Source organism: Sminthopsis crassicaudata, chromosome 2 (genome assembly GCF_048593235.1).
Source record: "Sminthopsis crassicaudata isolate SCR6 chromosome 2, ASM4859323v1, whole genome shotgun sequence".
NCBI lineage: Eukaryota > Metazoa > Chordata > Mammalia > Dasyuromorphia > Dasyuridae > Sminthopsis > Sminthopsis crassicaudata.
Genome location: NC_133618.1, coordinates 611,069,101 through 611,080,719, shown reverse-complemented (window position 1 = coordinate 611,080,719; position 11,619 = coordinate 611,069,101). Strand labels below are relative to the sequence as shown.

Here is an 11,619-nt window from a genome sequence, read left to right as displayed (position 1 = left end):
AAATTATGTGAAAAATGCTTTATAAACTGTAAAATGCTATACAAATACGAGGAATTTATACACTACTGTTATTAAAAAGTTCCCATTTACACCTTGGGGCTCTATCTTAGCTCTCTTAAGTTTTCCACTGAAGCTGCTCTGCTCGTATGCATGTGTGTTCCCCCTCATTCCTTGACTCTTTCTATCCTAAATCAATACTCCTTTGATCCCTCCAGCCCTACCCATTCCACTGTGACTAGATATACTCCTGGCCTGCACATGTTGTGGAAACAACCATACCCTTCATGGATAACTGAACTGCTGGTGGTCAGCTCTGTCCTGATGGCAGCTATACCCAGGCATAAAACATACTGTTGCCTTCAGGCGAAACTGTACCTATATCAAACCTGATAGGTGAATATCTGTCCAGTTCTACAAGATCTCTAGGGAAGTGGATTCTGGTGGTAATTAGTTCTAGTCTCTCAGCTCTTACAGAGAGAAAACTGTACCTTACATATATGTAACCTAAATTCCTTCCCTGTTGAAATAAGTTCACACTTCCTTTTATTCTCTGTTCATCTGAGTTAAATTTGCAGAACCAAAATAATAGGGAAATTCTTCTTCCCACTCCATAGACTAAATACAAACGGTCAGTCAACATTTATCGATCACCCCCGGCTTGCATGCAGAGTCCTGTGCTATGTGCTCAGCAAGAGAGATAAAAATATTAGTTGACATTTACATAGAGCTTTAAGATTTGCTAAATGTTTTATATATATTATCTCATTTGATCCTTATAGCATTCTCTGTGAAGTGGGAAGTATAAGTATTATTATCACCATTTTTCAGGTGAGAAAACTGGTTTAGAAGGTTGAAGTGATTTGCCCATATAAAAGGGTGAGACTTGGTTCCAACCTTGAAGGAGAGATGGCATATGGAAGGAAGTAAGAAGGGAGAGGACTGTTATGAGCAAAAGCACTAAGCCTGGTGTGCTTAGGAACAGTGAGACTGGTACTGGATAGGACTGAACAGTGAGACTGGAGACTGCATTTGGAGGAGTAGCAAGTAATAACTTTGGAGAGGTGTTTGTGAGAGTATCCCAGGGGAAGGAAAGATGCAAGTCTAGAGTAGAGGCAATCTTTTAAAGGAAAGCCTCTAAAACGAGACAGAGGCATTTGGAATTGATGTACTAGGCAATGGGGAGCCAGTGTAATACTCTTGAGCAGAGGGAAGTAGGGTTTAAGGAAGATCCATCTGGCAGTAGTGCACAGGATAGATTGGAAGAACTGGCAGGGAGGGACACAAGCTGGCTGTCTATCGCAGAAATTCAGGTGTGAGGATTAGAATCTGAGAGTGGCAACAAGAAATGCATCTGAGGAAGACCTAGCAAGGCAGAGTGGATATGGAGAATTATGGCAAGAGAAAGTAGAGATGCATGGAATTCCCCTTCATGTGCATTTACATCTATACCATAGAAGTGAAATGCACAAGATGATAGTGATCCAGAACCTGAGGTCTCATCTCAACTCTAATTGGCTAGCTGTGTGATTCTGGACAACTCATCTGATCTCTTTGAGTCCCAGTTTCCTCATATCTAAAATGAGTGGGTTGGACTGCATGACCCTCCCAGTTCAATAATTCTATGGATTTATGATTCAACTTTTTTTTCCTACCCATAAACTACTGGTCCAGGGACCCAGATTTCATGTTTCCTCATGCAGAAGCAGTGCTTTGACCTTCTGAGACTCATTGCATTGGTGGATCTCTCTGAGGGAAACGAATTCAGAATCAGGTAACATTAATCCCTTTCATTGTCTCTCTGCCTTTTGTCTCAGAAGAATGCAGGGACAGAAGAGAACATGAAACAGAACATGGAGGATTTTTAAAACAGAGTCTCAAAAATATAAACTAAAGACAAGCAAGAGAATAATGAAATAATACAGAGTTGGGTTCATAACATTGCAGTAAATGGATGATGGACTTGATGGATTAGATACAATTTGCTTTATGTTATAAGGATTCCAAGGATTCATTTAATTACTAGGAGTCTAACAATTTTTTCCCATTCAGTACTCCACCACTACCACCAATGACTACATTTTATACCTACTTCGGTTCATACAAATCCTGGGTACTCAGTCCACTCCCTTTGTTCCCTATCCTCTCTCCTTTCTATGTATACCATTCTCTGACCCAATTATTTATGTTTGCCTTTTTGATGCTGCTTGGCCCTCTTTTGATGTGGAGTACTCTGAAATGTCTAATATGATCTGATAGGTGATAAGATGGATATAGTATTGTCCCAAGAAAGGGACCCAATACTATATCCATCTTATCACCTATCAAGAAAGATAGATACATCTTTCTGAGTTCAAATCTGACCTCAAACACTTATTAACTGTGTGATCCTGGGCAAGTCACTTAACTCTGTCGGCTACAGTTTCCTCATCTGTAAAATGAACTGGAGAAGGAAATGGCAAACCTCTTCAGTATCTTTGTTTAGAAAATCCCAAATGGACTCACAAAGAGTCAAATGCTATTGAAACAACTGAATGACAAACGGATAGTAGCAATAATATGTCCATATTTTAAGACATGGCCTTACTGATGTGGGCATTCTTTTCCCTACTGGAGATAATGACCTATCCCTGCTGCCTCATCCTATGAGATTCTTGCCCTGGCCTTTCCATAATTCCTTCATTAAGGATGTACTCAATACACTAGGGAGAGTCTACACTAGATCATTAGATAGCTCATGGATATTTCTGTGCTCTTAAGATATCCTCTTATTCCTTTCTTTACCAACCTGATCAGCTAAACGTATTTTTTAATAAAAATTTCTTGATATTTTCTTTCCATTTTTTTCATGTAAGAGATTATTATTGATATGTTATAGCCTATTTACACTTCACATGTATCTTTTCATTGTTCTTTGGCTCACAAAATAATAAGCTAAAATAACATAATTATTTCTCATTATCTGTTTCTATTTTCCTCCTTTTCAATAATAATATTAATAATAATAGCTAACATTTATATAGTGCTTATTGTATATCAGGCAATATTCTAAGTACTTTACATTTCTTAGTTCATTTTATCCTAATAACCATTTGGGGAGATAATTGCCATTACTACCCCCCATTTTATAAATGAGAAAACTGAAATGAAATGTCTTGTCCAGTATCATACAGCTAGTAAGTGTCTGAGGCTAGATTTGGATTCAAGTCTTCCTGACACCAGGCCCAGCACTCTATCCATATTCTCTTTTTGCAACCTTGGTTTTTTTTTATTACTTCTTCCTTTTTTATTTTTCCCTCGCTCCTATCCCTTCTATCTCATTTATTTTTTTCCTTTCCTTTTTCTTTTTTCCCCAGTGAAGAAACTGCTCGTGGCTTCCTCAAACCGAAGATTCCTTGCTATTTATCACTGGTAACTTTCTGCCACTTAACTATCTTATTAAAGTTGGCCTATGAAATGATAGCATTTCTTCCCCTTCTAACATTGCCTCTCTCCATAATGTGTCTTTAGCACATCAGATGATCAGTCAGTCATTTTAAGCTGAAATCTACAGTGTGATGGAATGGGGGATGGGGGAAAGAGGCGCAGATACAACAATACCTAGAGACAAAGTCCAGGTTTATAGTTTAGTATTTAAGCCTTGTTGATCCTGCTAAGTACACAATGAATTGGGTTCTTATGGTTGCCTCAGTTCCATCTAACAGGTATGACTGACTAGATTATTCTTAACCTGGTCCTCCAGCCACTATGTCCTTTCTTGGTGGGCTGCGAGTTTACCAATCTGATGGATCCCCTAGATTTCATTCAATCCCTCTATCAAGTTTCTTCTTTGAGCCCTTTCTATCCAAGGAAACTCCCCTCAATGGTTTCTTCCTTCCCTCAATTTGATCTGGATTGACCTCCGGATGTGCACTAGTGGACATTTTACTATTCAGTACATCCTAGCATCCTTGACCAAATCTTCAATTCAATGGGACAGACAGTTGTTGAGCATCTACTATATATGCATAGAACAAAATGCCATTTGCCTCAGTTTCCTCAACTGTAAAATAAGAATAATAACACCTATCTCCCAGGGTGATTGTGAGGATCAAAAAAGATGACTTTTGTAAGCTTGGCAAAGAGTAGGAGTTATATAAATGCTGGCTGTTAATGTTTCGATACTCGGTGCCTCCAGGTAATTCTCTAAGACTCTAATGTGCAGAATAGGTACCCATCTATACAGGCAGAAAGAGTTTCTTTATCATGAATTCTGAATGTTAGTGAAATCACAGACCTGGAACAAATGACCCTTTCTCCCTCGTCCCCAAGACCCAAAAGTGTTCTCATCTGGCCATTTCCAACAACATAACATAAGAAGATATGAGATTTAATAGTCAATATCTTAAATTTCAGGAAGGATGATGAATGAGAAAATGAATTGTGAGGATTTTATCCACCTGGGACTTTGATTAGTGATTATTAAAACTCCAGATTTAAAGAATGAGAGCTGTCTTTCTTTAAAATTTGAGGCTTGTACAAAGGATTTACTTTCTATGCCTTGTCTAAACAGGTAGGGTTTTCATCTCTAATGTGCCAATAGTTTGATCATAAAACTGTTGTTCAGTCATTCAGTGGTGTTGTATTCTTCATGACCATAGGTTATCTTGGCAAAGATTCTGGAATGATTTGCCATTTCCTTCTTCAGTGGATTAAAGCAAACAGGTTGTGACTTATCCAGGGTCACAGCTACCAAGTGTCTGAATCAGGACCTCCTGATTCCAGGCCCAGTAATCCAGCTAGCTGATCATGGGCTAAATCTAGCTCAACTTTCTCACTTTATAGATAATGGAACCAAGGCTCAGAGAGTTTCAGTGCCTTACTCATGAACTAAGTATCGCTAGTAGGAAACACTGTTTCCATAACTGTTTGACAGTTGCTTCCACACTCTGCTTATTGATTGTGAGTGTCCTGAGATCTGGATAATAGCTGAATTCCAAGTCTAGAGGGTACTCTAAGGGTGAATTAGCAACAAATAGAGATGTAAAGACCTTTGAATTTTTAGAAGATAGGGCACAAAGCTTTTACAGTTGTTAGAATTTAAAGCAACTGTGTGCTCCAAGAGTGAGGGAATGATTCTATCCATGCAGTATTTTTGCACTGCTCTATGGGCTATGAAGAATTGAAAGAATGATGACCACAGATTTAGGTAGATAAGAGTTTGAATCTTGCTTCTGATGATTCCTAGTTGTGTGAGCCTGGATAAGTTCCTTCCATCTTAAACCTTGTTTCCCTCATTTTATCTCCTTCCCACAAAGTTGTGAGGTACAAGTAAAATGGTTTACCTTCACAAATCTTAAAGCAAGGTAAAAGTGACAGATATTTTAAAGTTAGACTTTGACTTCAAGGAGTCTGATTAGGGAAAGAAGTTTATGAATAAGAGATAATTAGAGAAAAATACAACAATATATAGAAATAAGGGCTACCCCGTACCAGATATGAGAAGAACAAGAAAGAGAGAAAAAGAGAGAGAAGAGAGAGAGAGGGAGAAGGAAAGGGAGAGGGGGAGGAGGGAGGGGGGGAAAGAGGGAGAGGGGGAAAGGGGGAGAGGGAGAGGGAGAGGGGGAGAGAGAGGGAGAGGGAGAAAAGAGAATCTGGGAAGGCTTCCTGGAAAAGGTGCTTTAAGCAGTAGGTGGAATTTGACATAGTGGGAAAGAAGGGAGAAGGGCATTCCAGATAGCACAAGTCAAGACTCTAAGAAAGAAAGAGCAAATTACTAATTGGAAATATTATGGAGAATAATGGAAAGGATAATTCTTGTTAGGTAATATAGTCTAATGAAATTATGTAGGATAAAATCACCCGTTATTGGAGAGGGGGCTTAGAGATTGTCTAATACTCATTTGATTGATGAGGAAACTGAAACCCACATAGAAGTGACTTGACAAAGGTCATAACCCTAGTAGTATCAAAGCAAGGGTTATTGACCCATATCTTTTTATTTTCTATCCAGAGCTCTTTCCACTATACTTTAAAAAAATAAAAGGAATTTGTTATTACTTAGGGAGGCAGAAGTGATGAGGCAGATCCTTGGTGCTGATGAGTACTAGAAAGGTGTTTGCCAGAGGGCCAGGCTGGGATTGGCACCAAGTGTCTAAAACTCGTTTTAGAAATGGTGTGTTCTCAGGTGGATAGGGCCAATTCTGTCTGGCCTCATTGTGCTCAGCCCTTGTGAGCATCTGTAAGGAATCCAGACTGTGTTCTCTGGAGAGCAAGCTGGCCTGAAGTTTTAGCCTGTTCCTCTATCTTCACCTCCATCTCTGTCCCTCCTTTTCTCTAGCAGGCTAGGTTTGTTGTATTTGTACCTGGCTGGTTACAGGAAGATACAATATTGTTATGGAGTGTTTTATGCAAAGACTGTAGTCACATCTGGATAGGCAAGGCTGATAATTACTGAGTTGGTTACTAAATCAGACAAGCCAAGAAAAGGGAAAGGTCTGCTGCTATGGTTGCTACTCACAGCTTGGCACACCAGGGGGAGAAGTGAGAAGAAAACCAAGAAAGGGGTGTGTGTGTGTTTGTGTGTGTGTGTGTGTGTGTGTGTGTGTGTGTGTGTGTGTGTGTGTGTGTGCTTAAAAGCTCCTGGACTGAATGAAATGAGCTAATTATCAGTTATTTTTCTGGCTCTCTGACTTGAGAATGCTGAGGCAGTTTCTGTCCAAAGAACTTTGCCCAAGATCAAACATCATAGGAGGTATGCAAGTAACCACACTGAGATGCAGCCAAAGACCAAAATGCATTTAAGGTTGATTAACAGAATGGAAAAGAAGTAGCATGAAGTAGTGGATTAGAGGGCTAGCTTTGGATTAAAAAGAAAAAAAAAAAAAAAAGACTTGCATTCAAGTCCTATATTGCATGCTAGCTGTGTCTTCTTGAGCAAGTCACTTAATCTCAGGACTTCAGGCAATCTAAGACTAGAAGCTAAAGTGGATCAAATGAAATAATTTCTACAAGATGCATTAAATCTTAAAAGTGCACTAAGACTTTGGGGGACATCCATGTTAGCCATCATTATCAGTTGCTGATCTGCAATGATGGAGGGAATTTTCAGGCTGGAAACCAGTGAAATCAGGGGCCTGACCAAAGACACTCTCCCCCCAAATCAGAACATCAGTACCATCCATTCTTTTGCGATCTCTCACTCATCTGCTTTCACTCTTTAAAAAAGGGCTAATGGTTATGAAATGACAGAGTCCTCAGGTTGTTTGGATTGGATCTCCTATTCAATAAAGGGATTCGTTCTACAAACATTTACTACAACTAAAGCATCTTGCAAGGTGCACAATGCAAGTCAAAACCAAAAGCTGTCCTTATATTGGAAGAACTCACATTTCTTTGAGGAAGGGCTCTCAGAAGCTAGAAGTCCTATTATATCCCCTCCAGAGTCCGGAGAGCTTACAGTTTTGTTTGAGTATTTCTGGGCACACAGGCTCTTGGTCTTTATAGGTCTAGTTCCTCACCATTAGCTGCATCCCGTATTCTAGAATGTTAACAATCCCTTTCTCAGCAGTTGTAAGAGCTAAGTTTCAGGTTGACCGGGGAAGTCTACACTAATGGAGGATGGCCATATGAATACCAGCAGTGTTTATAGGGGAAAACAAAAGCTATTAGATCTGTCCCGTGTCATCTGAGTATGCATTAATTTCCGTGGTTCTCTCTGCATCCAAATCCCCAGCGCTTATATGTCAGATACCCTAGGCCTTGCCCAGTTTAGTTTGCTCATGTCAGAACCAGTGATTAGGCCCATTGGTCTGGACATTTACCTGGGCCGGTTCCCAGCCCTGGGAATGGTGCTGCTTGGCAGGAATGCCCAAGAACGTCCTTCTCTGGTCATGTCTACCGCGCGTCCCCCCATGCTTCGGAAATAAACGGGAATCCTCCCATGCCCTCTGCAGTGGATACTTTAGGGAAGGAACTCCCAGTGCGCACCAGCACCGAAGGGCCTGGTGGGGTCTTGGCGCCCTGGACCAGAGCAGGGCCAGCCTAAGGCAAGGGCGCGGGGGCTCAAGTGGCGCGCTCTTGGGACTGGACGGGGCTCCGTGCTCTTGTCGGATGAGTCCGGCAGGCAGCAGCCGCCGCCGCCTTCTCCACTCCTCCTCCCGCACTGCTCCCTCCCCGCCCCCCGGAGCCGTCGGTGGAGGCCTTCCCTCCATACTAAACAGTTCCCGGGAGGCACTCGGGCACGTCCCCTAGACCGGATAAAGATCTGGCTCAGCTCTCGGGCTCCGCAGCCCGGAATCTCGCCATCAGTGCCGTTCCAGCGGCCGTCCCAGACGGGCCCGGCTCCGGGGTCCTGCCCGAGGCGAGCGACAGATCTTTACCGGAGGGGAAACGAGAAAGGCAGGTAGGGGCGCTCCAGCTGCCCCCGCTGCTCCTCCGGGCGCAATCCGCCGGAGGGACCCAGCCCCCGGAATCCCCTCCCCATGCTTCCCGGTCCGTTCCTCTCCCCCGAGACTCCGGATCCCAACTGGAGACAGCTCCAGGAACCAGAGCCCCGGGAGGAGCCCTCTTCCCCCCGCCCCTCTTCTCGCCAGGCCCTGCTGCCTCCTGAAGGTTACGAGACGTGGCTGCGGGGAGCGCTCGCTGTACCGGGGAGGAGCGCTCGCTTGCCCCCCACCCCCGAGGCCGCCGCTCCCGCTCCGGCTCCCGGGCCAGCCTGGCCGCCGACTGCCACCGCAATCCCGGCTACTAAATCAGCGCGGGGAGGCGGCCCCTCTGCCCCCCACCCCAATGCCCCCCCTCCCCGAATTCCCTTTCCTGCCATTGGCCGATCCCTCCCTCCCGCCCCCCGCTCCCCACCCCCCGGCTCTGCAGTCATTGGCTGCCTGTCTCCGCCAGCCTTTACATAAGCCTGGGCGCGCTCGAGTGGAGTTGTATAAAGCAGAGCGGCGTCGGGGCGAGAGGGTTGAGGCGAGCCCGGGGCCGGGACAGGGAGCTGGAAGGAGGCGAGCGCCCGCCCTGTCTCCGCGACCCGTCGCCCCCAGACGGTGCGGGGGGCGGAGGGGGCAGTGAGGATGGCACCCGGAACGGACGGCCCCGTAAGTACCCGGCTGTCCCTTGTACCTTTCCAACCCCCCCCCCCAATATCTTCGGATGGAGAAAGTTTCTCCCTTCCCTCCACCGTTCCCGCCCCCCCCCCCATTCCCTCAAGCTGGGCAGCAGGGATGGCAGCCGGGGTGAGCGAAGGGGGGAGGAGGAGAAGGAAGCAGTGGCTTGTCTCTCAACTTGAGAAGGGGCGCGGGGTTCTTGAACCCTCGTCTCTTGGCTGGAGATAAGCCATGCAGGGGGGATGTGGGAGGGGAAACCTCTGGAGAAAGGGGGAGTTATGGAATGGAGAAGAGGAAAAAGAGAGGAGAGGTGATGAGATTGGGAAGGATTAGGAGGGAAGGTGAGGGGGGATTGTTGGAGGTCAGATGTTTGGGGAGGGGGAGCTGGCTACAGGAGAGTGTGGAGGTGATGGGAGGGGAGCAGGTGAAGAAGACTGAGCTGGGGTAGTCGGGAAGTGACTGATTAGGGCGGTCTCAATCCCCCTGCTTTGGAAGCTCCTGTGCCTGACCAGGATGTCTGTGCCTCCAGTCATTGCATACCCCCGGAGGGGCTGGAGCTCTCCCTTGGGAAGAAAAGCTCCCTTAGGCATGGAGCTGTGTGATGTACAGCTGCTGAGTCCCAGCTCCACATAGTATTGCTGCTTGAGCTCCCACAGCCAGTCTCTTCTGCTTGGACTGAGGTGTGGTCTAGCATTGAGCCTGCTTCTGACAAGCTAGATTGCTGGCTTCCTAGAGGAAACTAAGTTGCCTCTCTTGGAGGGTAGCTTAGTGGAGGGGGGGTGGGGAACAAGAAAGCCTAGATTTTGGGGGCATGCCCAGCAATGCAGAGGACTCTCTGGGCTATGTGTGAGTTGAAGAGTCCTGTAACAGTCCTGTTTCTGCAGAGCAGAACTCAGGAATCCTAAGTCATCTCCCCCTGGATGGGATCCTACCAACAGTGATCAGGAGCTCTAGTCAGACCTTGCAGGGGGGGTGTGGGGATGCAGAAGAGATCCAGGTATGGCTATAGAACCCTAATAAAGTCTTGATATTTTGGTGTCCCCCACATCTGGCTCCCATGTGGCACTGCGGGGGAACCCAAGTCTTTAGCAAGGAAGGACCCCGCAGCTTGGGAGTTTACATGAGGGTAGGCAAGTTCTTGAGTCCTAACTGAGGTTTCTTTGGGGCCAAGCTATAGGACATCCGGAATTGGAGCCAGGCCCAAAGGAAAAAAGAAAGACAAGGGACTAGGCACTTGGCAGAACATTATCTGGAAAAAAGAAGAGACATCATTGGGAGACCTGGTGCTGGGTGCCATGATGGGTTAGGATCAGGGATGGTAAATCCTTAATTAAACCTGATATAAAGAACAACATTACCATATAAACCAATCTTTGGAGAGGACGGAGAGCTGGGATCATCCAGTCACTTCCAATATGGCTCTCCAGGGAGAGTTAATCTCTTTTTAGTAAAGAAAATCTTTTTTTTTTTTTAAACAACAGTTCTAAATGAGTTTACCACGGCAGCAGAGAGGAAGTAGGGTCATCACCCCTAATATATTCCCAATTTCATTACCACCAGTTGAAAAACAGGAACTCTGAGGGAAGGTTCACACCTGTATAGAAGGATTGCCTGCTCTGAATTTTTACCTGAAACTCAATCTCAACTTGCTTTTCAATATATCCTATTGCCTTTGCCCTATTCCTGGACATTGGTGGTTGGCATATGTTCCTAGTGGGACTATTTTAGTCTAAAAGCTGAGTGAGTACATCTTCTATACTCCCAGAAAACTAATTCCATCATCCTTGTACCTGCAATTGACACCTTCCTGGTCTGTTTCCCAGGACCATCACACCACTGGGAATTTGTGCGGCTAAATACCTGCTTGATTCGGTCTCTTTTAGTATCTACATCTAGGTTGTGCCTGATGTTTATTTTTTTTGGTACTCAGATGTTTGATTGTGAAGTTCAGGGAGATTGCTCCTGGGGAATACCTTTAGAAAAGTAATGTGGTATAATAGAAAGAACAAGGGACTTAACATTAGAAAACCTGGAATTAAATCCTAGCCATTCTCCCTCTGTCTATAGCTTATAAACTGGCCATCTTGGGCAAATTCCTTGACCTTTCTGATCCCCCTTTCCTTATTTGGGAAATAGGGAAAACAATACCTTCACTATCTTAGAACAGTTAGAATATACTATATATTCAGTGCTTTGTAAAGTAATGATATCTACCATTTATATGATACTTTTTTGTTACTATGTGGCCTGATCCCTTTGTCTTTTTAGGATGAATCCCAATATTATTTTTCCTCCCACTAACTTTTCAGGAGACAAGCTATCAGGTCTTTAAAAAAAAAAAACAAAAACCATGCCTGTGCAGAGGCAGCATGTCATAATGGAGAAAGTCCAATGAGATTTCAATTCCTGGCTTCAAAACTCACTAGTATTTTGGCCATGGACAGTCTCTCTGGCACATAGCAAGTGTTTAAATACTTTTTGATTGATTGAAGATCCATTTCCTTATCTGTAAAATGGGGATGAGCTCATTTATACT

At 44.4% G+C, this 11,619-nt stretch overlaps 1 protein-coding gene across 3 annotated transcripts in view; it reads left to right on the top strand.

Annotated features, from left to right (window-relative positions):
• Positions 1-8,901: 8,901 nt before the first annotated feature.
• The window catches only part of CRTAC1 (cartilage acidic protein 1), a 188,228-nt gene continuing 185,510 nt past the window's right edge, over positions 8,902-11,619 (top strand). For 2 of the 3 annotated variants that reach the window (XM_074296019.1, XM_074296018.1), the window contains exon 1: positions 8,902-9,074. In XM_074296019.1, coding sequence (XP_074152120.1) covers positions 9,051-9,074 — 24 coding nt within the window. In that variant the 5' untranslated portion in view covers positions 8,902-9,050. The remainder of the gene's footprint in view (positions 9,075-11,619) is intronic. The other variant, XM_074296017.1, reaches the window with a different exon arrangement.